Source organism: Salmo salar, chromosome ssa15 (genome assembly GCF_905237065.1).
Source record: "Salmo salar chromosome ssa15, Ssal_v3.1, whole genome shotgun sequence".
In the NCBI taxonomy this organism is placed as follows: domain Eukaryota; kingdom Metazoa; phylum Chordata; class Actinopteri; order Salmoniformes; family Salmonidae; genus Salmo; species Salmo salar.
The window spans coordinates 6,547,252-6,560,269 of NC_059456.1; the positions used below are offsets into that span (position 1 = coordinate 6,547,252).

At 45.0% G+C, this 13,018-nt stretch overlaps 1 protein-coding gene across 5 annotated transcripts in view; it reads right to left on the reverse strand.

Moving 5' to 3' along the window:
- The window catches only part of LOC106570917 (WD repeat and FYVE domain-containing protein 3), a 326,816-nt gene that overhangs the window by 182,145 nt on the left and 131,653 nt on the right, over window positions 1–13,018 (reverse strand). For all 5 annotated transcript variants that reach the window (XM_045695421.1, XM_045695420.1, XM_045695419.1 and 2 more), the window contains exons 3-4: window positions 11,813–11,936; window positions 5,739–5,848 (exon numbers count right to left, since the gene is read on the reverse strand). In XM_045695421.1, the coding sequence (XP_045551377.1) occupies window positions 5,739–5,848; window positions 11,813–11,936 (234 nt within the window). The remainder of the gene's footprint in view (window positions 1–5,738; window positions 5,849–11,812; window positions 11,937–13,018) is intronic.

Sequence of the window (13,018 nt, forward strand, 5' to 3'; positions counted from 1 at the left end):
GTCCTGGTGTAGTACATTCAGTGAGCAGCTTAGTAATGTCATTTACTCGAGTTCTGGGATAGGACATTGTTTTTGCACCAGGAACAGTCACATTTCTTACTGTGGAACACACTTCTCCATGTGTGTCAGTGGCCATTTGAAGGTGAGCATTTGCCCACTTAAATTGGTTATGACTCCGAACTGCGGTGAAGACCCTGGTGAGGATGACGAGCACGCTGATGGTCTTCCTCAGACAGTTGCTGACCGTTTGTGAAGAAATTCTTCGGTTGTACAGTTTCATCAGCTGTCCGGGTGGCTGGTCTCAGATGATGCAGCAGGTGAAGAAGCCGGATGTGGAGGATCTGGGCTGGTGCGGGTACACCTGGTCTGGGTTGTGAGGCCGGTTGGACATTCTGCCAAATTCTTTAAAACGATGTTGGAGGTGGCTTATGGTAGAGAAATGAACATTAAATTCTGTGAAAACTGCTCTGGTGGACATTCCTCCAGTCAGAGTGCTAATTGCACACTCCCTCAAAACTTGAGACATCTGTGGTATTGCGTTGTGACAAATCTGCACCTTTTAGTGTCCACATTTTGTCCACAGCACAAGGTGCACCTGTGTAATGATCATGCTGTTTTATCAGCTTCTTGATATGCCATACCTGTCAGGTAGATGGATTATCTTGGCAAAGGAGAAATGCTCACTAAAAGGGATGTAAACAAATTTGTGCACAACATTTGAGAGAAATAAGCTTTTTGTGCTTATGGAACATTTCTGGGATCTTTTATTTCAGCTCATGAAACATGGGACCAGCACTTACATGTTGCGTTTATATTTTTGTTCAGTAATATATATATATATATATATATATATATATATATATATATATATATATATATATATATATACACACACAGTTGAAGTCAAAAGTTTACATGCACCTTAGCCAAATATATTTAAACTCAGCTTATCACCATTCCTGACATTTAATCCTAATAACAATGTCCTGTTTTAGGTCAGTTAGGATCACCACTTTATTTTAAGAATGTGAAATGTCAGAATAATAGTAGAGAGAGTGATTTATTTCAGCTTTTGTTTCTATCATCACATTCCCAGTGGGTCAGAAGTTTACATACACTCAATTAGTATTTGGTAGCATTCCCTTTAAATTGTTTAACTTGGGTCAAACATTTTAGGAAGCCTTCCACAAGCTTCCCACAATAAGTTGGGTGAATGTTGGCCCATTCCTCCAGACAGAGCTGGTGTAACTGAGTCGGGTTTGTAGGTCTCCTTGCTCACACATGCTTTTTCAGTTCTGCCCACAAATTTTCTATAGGATTGAGGTCAGGGCATTTGTGATGGCCACTCCAATACCTTTACTTTGTTGTCCTTAAGCCATTTTGCCACAACTTTGGAAGTATGCTTGGGGTCATTGTCCATTTGGAAGACTCATTTGCAACCAAGCTTTCTCTTCCTGACTGATGTCTTGAGATGTTGCTTCAATATATCCACATAATTTTCCCTGCTCATGATGCCATCAATTTTGTGAAGTGCACCAGTCCCTCCTGCATCAAAGCACCCCCACAACATGATGCTGCCACCCCCGTGCTTTACGGTTGGGATGGTGTTCTTCGGCTTGCAAGTCTCCCCATTTTTCCTCCAAACATAACAATGGTCATTATGGCCAAACAGTTCTATTTTTGTTTCAGTCGACCAGAGAACATTTCTCCAAAAAGTACGATCTTTGTCCCCATGTGCAGTTGCAATCCGTAGTCTGGCTTTTTTATGGCGGTTTTGGAGCAGTGGCTTCTTCCTTGCTGAGCGGCCTTTCAGGTTATGTCGATATAGGATTAGTTTTACTGTGGATATAGATACTTTTGAAACTGTTTCCTTCAGCATCTTCACAAGGTCCTTTGCTCTATTTCTGGGGTTGATTTGCACTTTTCGCACCAAAGTATGTTAATCTCTAGGAGACAGAATGCGTCTCCTTCTTGAGCGGTATGACAGCTGCGTGGTCCCATGGTGTTTATACTTGAGTACTATTGTTTGTACAGATGAACGTGGTACCTTCAAGTGTTTGGAAATTGTGCCCAAGGATGAACCAGACTTGTGGAGGTCAACAGTTTTTTTTCTGAGGTCTTGGCTGTTTTCTTTTGATTTTCCCATGATGTCAAGCAAAGAGGCACTGAGTTTGAAGGTAGGCCTTGAAATACATCCACAGGTACACCTCCAATTGACGTCAATTAGCCTATCAGAAGCTTCTAAAGCCATGACATCATTTTGTGGAATTTTCCAAGCTGTTAACTTAGTGGATGTAAACTTCTGACCCACTGGAATTGTGATACAGTGAATTATAAGTGAAATAATCTGTCTGTAAACAATTGTTGGAAAAATTACTTGTGTCATGCACAAAAGTAGATGTCCTAACCGACTTGCCAAAATTATAGTTTGTTAACAAGAAATTTGTGGAAATTGTTTACAGACAGATTATTTCACTTACAATTGAAAAATGAGTTTTAATGACTCCAACCTAAGTGTATGTAAACTTCTGACTTCAACTAATATATATATATACGAACTCGGGAGAGGCGAAGGTCGAGAGCCGTGCGTCTTCCGAAACAACCCAGCCAAGCCGCACTGCTTCTTGACACAACGCCCACTTAATCAATGTGTCGGAGGAAACACCGTACACCTTGCGACCGTGTCATCGTGTATTGCGCCCGGCCCGCCACAAGAGTCGCTAAAGCACGATGGGACAAGAACATCCCTGCCGGCCAAACCCTCGTCTAACCCGGACAACGCTGGGCCAATTGTGCGCCGCCCGATGAGTCTCCCGGTCGCGGCCGGCTGCGACAGAGCCTGAACTCGAACCAGGATTTCTAGTGACACAGCTAGCACTGAGATGCAGTGGCTTAGACCACTGAGACAGAACCTGGACTCTAACCCAGAATCTCTAGTAACACAGCTAGCACTGAGATGCAGTACCTTAGACCACTGGGACAGAGCCTGGACTCTAACCCAGAATCTCTAGTAACACAGCTAGCACTGAGATGCAGTACCTTAGACCACTGAGACAGAGCCTGGACTCTAACCCAGAATCTCTAGTAACACAGCTAGCACTGAGATACAGTACCTTAGACCACTGAGACAGAGCCTGGACTCTAACCCAGAATCTATAGTAACACAGCTAGCACTGAGATGCAGTACCTTAGACCACTGAGACAGAACCTGGACTCTAACCCAGAATCTCTAGTAACACAGCTAGCACTGAGATGCAGTGGCTTAGACCACTGAGACAGAACCTGGACTCTAACCCAGAATCTCTAGTAACACAGCTAGCACTGAGATGCAGTGGCTTAGACCACTGCGCCACTCGGGAGGCCCTAGAACTGTTGTTAATTGGTTAATGTTGCATAGGCCAATGTTTTTTATGTAATGTTTAAAAAACATCTGAGCGGTAGAGCTCTGCTTGCATTTTGACTCAGAAAAGGTTGGTGACCTCTGCTTTAACAGAACTTTCCAGAAAAGTTATAACATTTCATTTCAATGTTAGTAATGTTCTAGAAACCTTCTCCAAATAGTTCAAAGAACATTAAGAAACAAAATGTTCATCTGTGGGAATTTCAGTACTTCAGCATAACGTTTCCTACAGGTTTCCTCCTGGTTATATTTAAAGTCATGTTCTCAAAGGGTTCCGAAGGCGTTAAGAAAACGTTCCATAAAAAAAAAAAAAAAACACAAGAAAACATTCTAAGAACGTTCTCTGAATGTGACTAATAATTGATTGCATGGTGCAAGAATGACTGCTATTAATTGATTATTGAATGTTATGATGGACACAGCTTTGTAGAACCAAAACATACATACACAGCCTCTGCTCAACAAACTCAAACTCGAGAACAAATCGTTTCGGGTCTGCAGTTTGCAAATGACTGTGCTTTATCACCTTGCCTGGATACCCAGACTACTTCCTCCGGCCAAACGCTAAGCCATGGATGTTTTTTTCTCCCCGCAACGGAATGTATGTAGCGAACGACAGAGCAGAGGAAGAGTCGTCAGGCTACTTACCGCCCTCATGGAGCATTACGCCAAGAGTCGTTCACAATCTAGTCCGGTTGTGGCCACAACTAGATCTCGTTTCAAATATATTAAGATTTATATGCCTTCAATCGACAAAAGTACATTGTTTAAAGCACAAGTCTCAGTCACAAATGACTGAGACTTATGCTTTAAAGTCTCAGCTCCAATAACCCTTCTACGGTGAACGACATGTGAACTAAAAGGCTCGTAGAATCATGACTCTTTCGAGTTTTCAGTTCATCGTTTGCCATTAGGGGTTCCTGCTCTGGACATTACTAACTCAAATGAGTCGAAATATTCGTTTGACTTAACGACTCGAAAAGATCCAAATCAGCCGAACTTCCAATCACTACAAAATAACCTATTATTTGCGTAAAACGTTGTCAGAACCTCCCTGCAACGTCAAAATAGCCATTCCCAGAACAGGCTATTTTTGTTTGTTTGTTTGTTTGTTTTATCGGTCAGGAAACGTATGGATTCGTTCCCACAATCAATGTAAAACGAAAAACATACGTTCCGACAACCTCCAAGGAACCCAATGTGCTAGCTGGGTTACTGTGCCTGGAAAAGGTTCTCTTCCTACCTCTCCAATAAGAGGCAATACATCACTATTGGAGAGTCCAGATCGGAGGACACTGCAGTCCCACAGGGGTCAGTGCATTTTTAAATTTTTGTCATTTAGCAGACGCTCTTATCCAAAGCAACTTACAGTAGTGAATGCATACATTTCATTAAAAAAAAAAAATCCGTACTGGTCCCCTGTGGGAATTGAACCCACAACCCTGGCGTTGCAAACATGTTGCAAACACCCTGTGGGTCAGTCCCACAGGGGTCAGTGCTGGGGCCTACACTGTTTTTAACCGACATGCTCCCTCTCAGACAAATCCTCAGATACTATAACATCAACATCCATCGCTACACTCACAATAACCAGGTTACAGTGAGGGAAAAAAGTAATTTGATCCCCTGCTGATTTTGTACGTTTGCCCACTGACAAAGAAATGATCAGTCTATAATTTTAATGGTAGGTTTATTTGAACAGTGAGAGACAAAATAACAACAAAAAAATCCAGAAAAACACATGTCAAAAATGTTATAAATTGATTTGCATTTTAATGAGGGAAATAAGTATTTGACCCCCTCTCAATCAGAAAGATTTCTGGCTCCCAGGTGTCTTTGATACAGGTAACGAGCTGAGATTAGGAGCACACTCTTAAATCTCAGTTTGTTACCTGTGTGTGTGTGTGTGTGTGTGTGTGTGTGTGTGTGTGTGTGTGTGTGTGTGTGTGTGTGTGTGTGTGTGTGTGTGTGTGTGTGTGTGTGTGTGTATGTGTGTCCAAACATCCCAGTACACACAAGGGGTGCAATTTCTTTCCAAACGTAATTATAAACTTTTGTTTTTTTAACGCACATAACAATTTAGACAGCAACGATCTTGATCCAGGAAGGGATGGATGGTCTCTGCTGTAACCAAGAAACTTGATATCGCAAGCTAGCAACCTAGCTAACAAGTTAGCAAACCAAATGCATAGCTGGAGCCCTGAACCCCCCCCCGTATTGAAAATCATACTGTCGGTATTTCCAAATACCCCGGTATACCGCCCAAGCCTAGGAGATACACACAAAAACACACTCAGTTCAGTAACACACACACACACACCTGTCCGGTACCACCCACCTGTCCGGAGGATGCTAGCAGGTTGATGGTGGTCAGTAACATCCAGCCACGTGATGCCTCTTCACTCTGGTTCACCTCCAGGAACTGGACTATGGCTCTACTGGCTGCCTCTGTGGAGAGAACACACACACACACACACACACACACACACACACACACGTTGTTCATAGCATAATGTCATTCCAGAAGTCTTAGAGCAGGTGGCAGAGAGAGAACGAGAATTCCTTACATTCAGCGGGTGTGTGTGTGTGTGTGTGTGTGTGTGTGTGTGTGTGTGTGTGTGTGTGTGTGTGTGTGTGTGGCACGTCCTGACCAGTATAAGGAGTTATTTGTTATTGTAGTTTGGTCAGGGCGTGGCAGTGGGTGTTTGTTTTGTGTGTTTCGGGGTTTTGACGTGTGTTCTATATTTTCCATTTCTATGTTCATTCTATGTTCCCTATCTATGTTTGGTATTTCTGTGTTTTGGCCTGGTATGGCTCTCAATCAGGGACAGCTGTACTTCGTTGTCGCTGATTGGGAGCCATACTTAGGTAGCCCTTTTTCCACCTGACTGGTGTGGGAAGTTGTTTTTGCATTGCTGTGAGTAGCCTGCGAAACTGTTCGTTCGTTGTGTTGCTTCTTGTTTTTGTTTTTTGCTGGTTCACCGTTTATATTACCTGGAGAGAGAGAACTGATGACAGACTGATAACACACACTGACCTGGAGAGAGAGAACTGATGACAGACTGATAGCACACACTGACCTGGAGAGAGAGAACTGATGACAGACTGATAACACACACTGACCTGGAGAGAGAGAACTGATGACAGACTGATAACACACACTGACCTGGAGAGAGAACTGATGACAGACTGATAACACACACTGACCTGGAGAGAGAGAACTGATGACAGACTGATAACACACACTGACCTGGAGAGAGAGAACTGATGACAGACTGATAACACACACTGACCTGGAGAGAGAGAACTGATGACAGACTGATATACACACACTGACCTGGAGAGAGAGAACTGATGACAGACTGATATACACACACTGACCTGGAGAGAGAGAACTGATGACAGACTGATAACACACACTGACCTGGAGAGAGAGAACTGATGACAGACTGATATACACACACTGACCTGGAGAGAGAGAACTGATGACAGACTGATATACACACACTGACCTGGAGAGAGAGAACTGATGACAGACTGATAACACACACTGACCTGGAGAGAGAGAACTGATGACAGACTGATAACACACACTGACCTGGAGAGAGAGAACTGATGACAGACTGATAACACACACTGACCTGGAGAGAGAGAACTGATGACAGACTGATATACACACACTGACCTGGAGAGAGAGAACTGATGACAGACTGATAACACACACTGACCTGGAGAGAGAGAACTGATGACAGACTGATAACACACACTGACCTGGAGAGAGAGAACTGATGACAGACTGATAACACACACTGACCTGGAGAGAGAGAACTGATGACAGACTGATAACACACACTGACCTGGAGAGAGAGAACTGATGACAGACTGATAACACACACTGACCTGGAGAGAGAGAACTGATGACAGACTGATATACACACACTGACCTGGAGAGAGAGAACTGATGACAGACTGATAACACACACTGACCTGGAGAGAGAGAACTGATGACAGACTGATAACACACACTGACCTGGAGAGAGAGAACTGATGACAGACTGATAACACACACTGACCTGGAGAGAGAGAACTGATGACAGACTGATAACACACACTGACCTGGAGAGAGAGAACTGATGACAGACTGATAACACACACTGACCTGGAGAGAGAGAACTGATGACAGACTGATAACACACACTGACCTGGAGAGAGAGAACTGATGACAGACTGATAACACACACTGACCTGGAGAGAGAGAACTGATGACAGACTGATAACACACACTGACCTGGAGAGAGAGAACTGATGACAGACTGATAACACACACTGACCTGGAGAGAGAGAACTGATGACAGACTGATAACACACACTGACCTGGAGAGAGAGAACTGATGACAGACTGATAACACACACTGACCTGGAGAGAGAACTGATGACAGACTGATAACACACACTGACCTGGAGAGAGAGAACTGATGACAGACTGATAACACACACTGACCTGGAGAGAGAGAACTGATGACAGACTGATATACACACACTGACCTGGAGAGAGAGAACTGATGACAGACTGATATACACACACTGACCTGGAGAGAGAGAACTGATGACAGACTGATAACACACACTGACCTGGAGAGAGAGAACTGATGACAGACTGATAACACACACTGACCTGGAGAGAGAGAACTGATGACAGACTGATAACACACACTGACCTGGAGAGAGAGAACTGATGACAGACTGATAACACACACTGACCTGGAGAGAGAGAACTGATGACAGACTGATAACACACACTGACCTGGAGAGAGAACTGATGACAGACTGATAACACACACTGACCTGGAGAGAGAGAACTGATGACAGACTGATAACACACACTGACCTGGAGAGAGAACTGATGACAGACTGATAACACACACTGACCTGGAGAGAGAGAACTGATGACAACAGAGGAAACACTAGCAGGAGTTTTTGAAAGCTTTTGGTTGGGGCCAATTTTTCATACAGGGGAATCATGAACGAACAGCTTCCCATTCAGGGGAATCATGAACGAACAGCTTCCCATCCTGTTTTCATACAGGGGAATCATGAACGAACAGTTCCCCATTCTGTCTTCATACAGGGGAATTCACTGCATTTGACCCTAATCAACATGCCCTTGAACAAGCCTATATTTCTGGAAGATAATAACATTGTAATAAAATCTAGATACGTACCGTTATCTAGACACACGGTTTCCGATACAGGAACCATATGTTTTAGTTTCAAACGAATCCGGTGTGATTCGTTTTTTTTTTTTATTCGAGGGATCGAATCAATGCGATTCGTGTTAGACATTCGTTGTATTAAACACATTCATACTTTCCATCCTCAATTAAAATCTGCTGCTGACAGAGATCACGAGCTAGGCCTGAATCGTTCCATCTCTAGCGGGTGGCATTACAGCAGACAGACCAGTATATGAATTCCAAGGTGATGAATTACATTTTACATTTTTACATTTTAGTCATTTTAGCAGACGCTTTTATCCAGAGCGACTTACAGTAGTGAATGCATACATTTCATTTTTTCTGAGCTGGCCCCCCGTGGGAATTGAACCCACAACCCTGGCGTTGCAAACACCATGCTCTACCAACTGAGCTACAGGGAAGGCTGTAGCTCAGTTGGTCCGTGATCAGTAACAAAGCCATGTGGGGAAGTCTTGCGGTGAAAAGTGTGGAGCCTGGACTCATGTAAAGATATCCTTTGCAGTCACAGTGTACTCTCCAGGACGGAAAAACACTACATGGCCAAAAGTATGTGGATACCCCTTTAAATTAGTCGATTCAGCTATTTCAGCCACACCCCTTGCTTACAGCTGTATAACATTGAGCGCACAGCCATGCAATCTCCATAGACAAACAATGGCAGTAGAATGGCCTTACTGAAGAGCTCAGACTTTCAACATGGCACCGTCATAGGACAGTTAGTCAAATTTCTGCCCTGCTAGAGCTGCCCCGGTCAACTGTCAGTGCTGTTATTGTGAAGTGGAAACGTCCAGGAGCAACAACGGCTCAGCCGCGAAGTGGTAGGTCACATAAGCTCACAGAACTGGACCGCCGAGTGCTGACCTCGGTTGCAACACTCACTACCAAGTTCCAAACTGCCTCTTGAAGCAACATCAGCACAAGAATTGTTAGACTGGAGCTTCATGAAAAGGGTTTCCATGGCCGAGCAGCCACACACAAGCCTAAGATCACCATGCACAATGCAAAGTGTTGGCTTGAGTGGTGTAAAGCTTGCCTCCTTTGGACTCTGGAGCAGTGGAAACGCGTTCTCTGGAGTGATGAATCCCGCTTCACCATCTGGCAGTCCAACAGACGAATCTGGGTTTGGTGGATGCCAGGAGAACGCTACCTGCCCCAATGCATAGTGCCAACTGTAAAGTTTGGTGGAGGAGGAATAATGGTCTGGGGCTGTTTTTCATCGTTTGGGCTAGGCACCTTAGTTCCAGTGACGGGAAGCCCTAACGCTACAGCATACAATAACATTCTAGATGATTCTGCGCTTCCAACTTTGAGGCAACAGTTTGGGGAAGGCCCTTTCCTGTTTCAGCATGACAAGGCCCCCGTGCACAAAGCAGGGTCCATACAGAAATGGTTTGTCGAGATCAGTGTGGAAGAACTTGACTGGCCTGCACAGAGCCCTGACCTCAACTCCATCGAACATCTTTGGGATGAATTGGAACGCCGACTGAGAGCCAGGCCTTATCGCCCAACATCAGTGCCTGACCTCACTAATGCTCTTGTGGCTGAATGGAGGCAAATCCCTGCAACAATGTTCCAACATCTAGTGGAAAGCCTTCCCAGAAGAGTGGAGGCTGTTATAGCAGCAAAGGGGGGGGGGGACCAACTCCATATTAATACCCATTGATTTTGGAATGAGATGTTCCTACGAACAGGTGTCCACATACTTTTGGTCATGTAGTATTTAACAAAGGATGGTCAAGCTGTGTATAAATCATCACCAGGGGCCACTTCATCCATCCATCCAGCATACGAGCTCCAACACTGAGCAGTGAGAATCAAGGTAATTAATTAAGTAAGTTGGTAATGTTGCTCAGACACCTATCTGAGCTAGCCGAATAGCAAGACAGCTCCACGTATACTGACGAGCTGTAGCGTCAGATCAGAAGATGTGAAGGGCTGTAGCGTCAGATCAGAAGCTGAAGGGCTGTAGCGTCAGATCAGAAGCTGAAGGGCTGTAGCGTCAGATCAGAAGCTGTGAAGGGCTGTAGCGTCAGATCAGAAGCTGAAGGGCTGTAGCGTCAGATCAGAAGCTGAAGGGCTGTAGCGTCAGATCAGAAGCTGTGAAGGGCTGTAGCGTCAGATCAGAAGCTGTGAAGGGCTGTAGCGTCAGATCAGAAGCTGTGAAGGGCTGTAGCGTCAGATCAGAAGCTGTGAAGGGCTGTAGTGTCAGATCAGAAGCTGTGAAGGGTTGTAGCGTCAGATAAGAAGCTGTGAAGGGCTGTAGCATCAGATCAGAAGCTGAAGGGCTGTAGCATCAGATCAGAAGCTGTGAAGGGCTGTAGCGTTAGATCAGAAGCTGTGAAGGGCTGTAGCATCAGATCAGAAGCTGTGAAGGGCTGTAGCGTTAGATCAGAAGCTGTGAAGGGCTGTAGCGTTAGATCAGAAGCTGTGAAGGGCTGTAGCATCAGATCAGAAGCTGAAGGGCTGTAGCATCAGATCAGAAGCTGTGAAGGGCTGTAGCGTTAGATCAGAAGCTGTGAAGGGCTGTAGCATCAGATCAGAAGCTGTGAAGGGCTGTAGCATCAGATCAGAAGCTGTGAAGGGCTGTAGCGTTAGATCAGAAGCTGAAGGGCTGTAGCATCAGATCAGAAGCTGTGAAGGGCTGTAGCCTTAGATCAGAAGCTGTGAAGGGCTGTAGCATCAGATCAGAAGCTGTGAAGGGCTGTAGCGTTAGATCAGAAGCTGTGAAGGGCTGTAGTGTCAGATCAGAAGCTGTGAAGGGCTGTAGCGTTAGATCAGAAGCTGTGAAGGGCTGTAGCATCAGATCAGAAGCTGTGAAGGGCTGTAGCGTTAGATCAGAAGCTGTGAAGGGCTGTAGCGTTAGATCAGAAGCTGTGATTAAGAACTGCTATGCTCAGACAAACCTGACATGATCTAAATTGAGGAGACTTTAACCACCCACACTATGTTTAATTAGTACGGGGTGGCAGTTTAGCAACAGCCCTGGCGATGGACTGTAGCAGGCAAAAACGTTGCAGCGAATTTGACTTAAGACGGACACATGAAATAGGCCAAAATATAACTTTTAGGGGAACAGTGAGACAGACACGTGTAGCCTCCCTTGGGAAAGAGTTCTTCTGACCTCAATGGGACGATCTGGTTAAATAAATCCACTGACCTGTGGACTTGTTGGAGGCCCTCCGTCTGATCTCAGTGACCATGAGCCGGGACACCTGGGTAGTGAACTGGAGGAGGTCCTGGAACTTCTCTGTCATGGTGCTGGGGGGAGCGTTACCAAACACCTGCAAAAGGTAAAAGATTAACAGTCAGATGTAGGCCTAGCCACCCTAGTCATAGACTGTTCTCTCTGCTACCACAAGGCAAGCGGTACCGGAGCGCCATGTCTAGGTCCAAGAGGCTTCTAAACAGCTTCTACCCCCAAGCAATAAGACTCCGGAACATCTAGTCAAATGGCTACCCAGACTATTTGCATTGTCCCCCTCCCCTCTTCACACCACTGCCACTCTCTGTTATTATCTCTGCATAGTCACTTTAGTAACTCTACCTACATGTACATATTACCTCGACACCGGTGCCCCTGCACATTGACTCTGTACCGGTACCCCCCTGTATATAGCCTCCACATTGACTCTGTACCGGTACCCCCCTGTATATAGTCTCCACATTGACTCTGTACCAGTACCCCCCTGTATATAGCCTCCACATTGACTCTATACCGGTACCCCCTGAATATAGCCTCCACATTGTACCGGTAGCCCCTGTATATAGCCTCCACATTGACTCTGTACCGGTAGCCCCTGTATATAGCCTCCACATTGACTCAGTACCAGTACCCCCCTGTATATAGCCTCCACATTGACTCTGTACCGGTAGCCCCTGTATATAGCCTCCACATTGACTCTGTACCGGTTGCCCCTGTATATAGCCTCCACATTGACTCTGTACTGGTACCCCCCTGTATATAGCCTCCACATTGACTCTGTACTGGTACCCCCTGTATATAGCCTCCACATTGACTCTGTACCGGTAGCCCCTGTATATAGTCTCCACATTGACTCTGTACCGGTTGCCCCTGTATATAGTCTCCACATTGACTCTGTACTGGTACCACCTGTATATTGTTATTTACTGCTGCTCTTTAATTATTTGTTATTCTTAACTCTTACATTTTTTTGTTGGGGGGGGGTATTTTCTTAAACTGCATTGTTGGTTAAGGGCTTGTAAAGTAAGCATTTCACTGTAAGGTTGTTGTATTCGGCGCATGTGACAAATATAATGTGATTTGATTTGAACAGTCACACATGGACACACACACACCAAGGCCCACCTAATGTTTTACATTCTAGTCATTTAGCAGATGCTC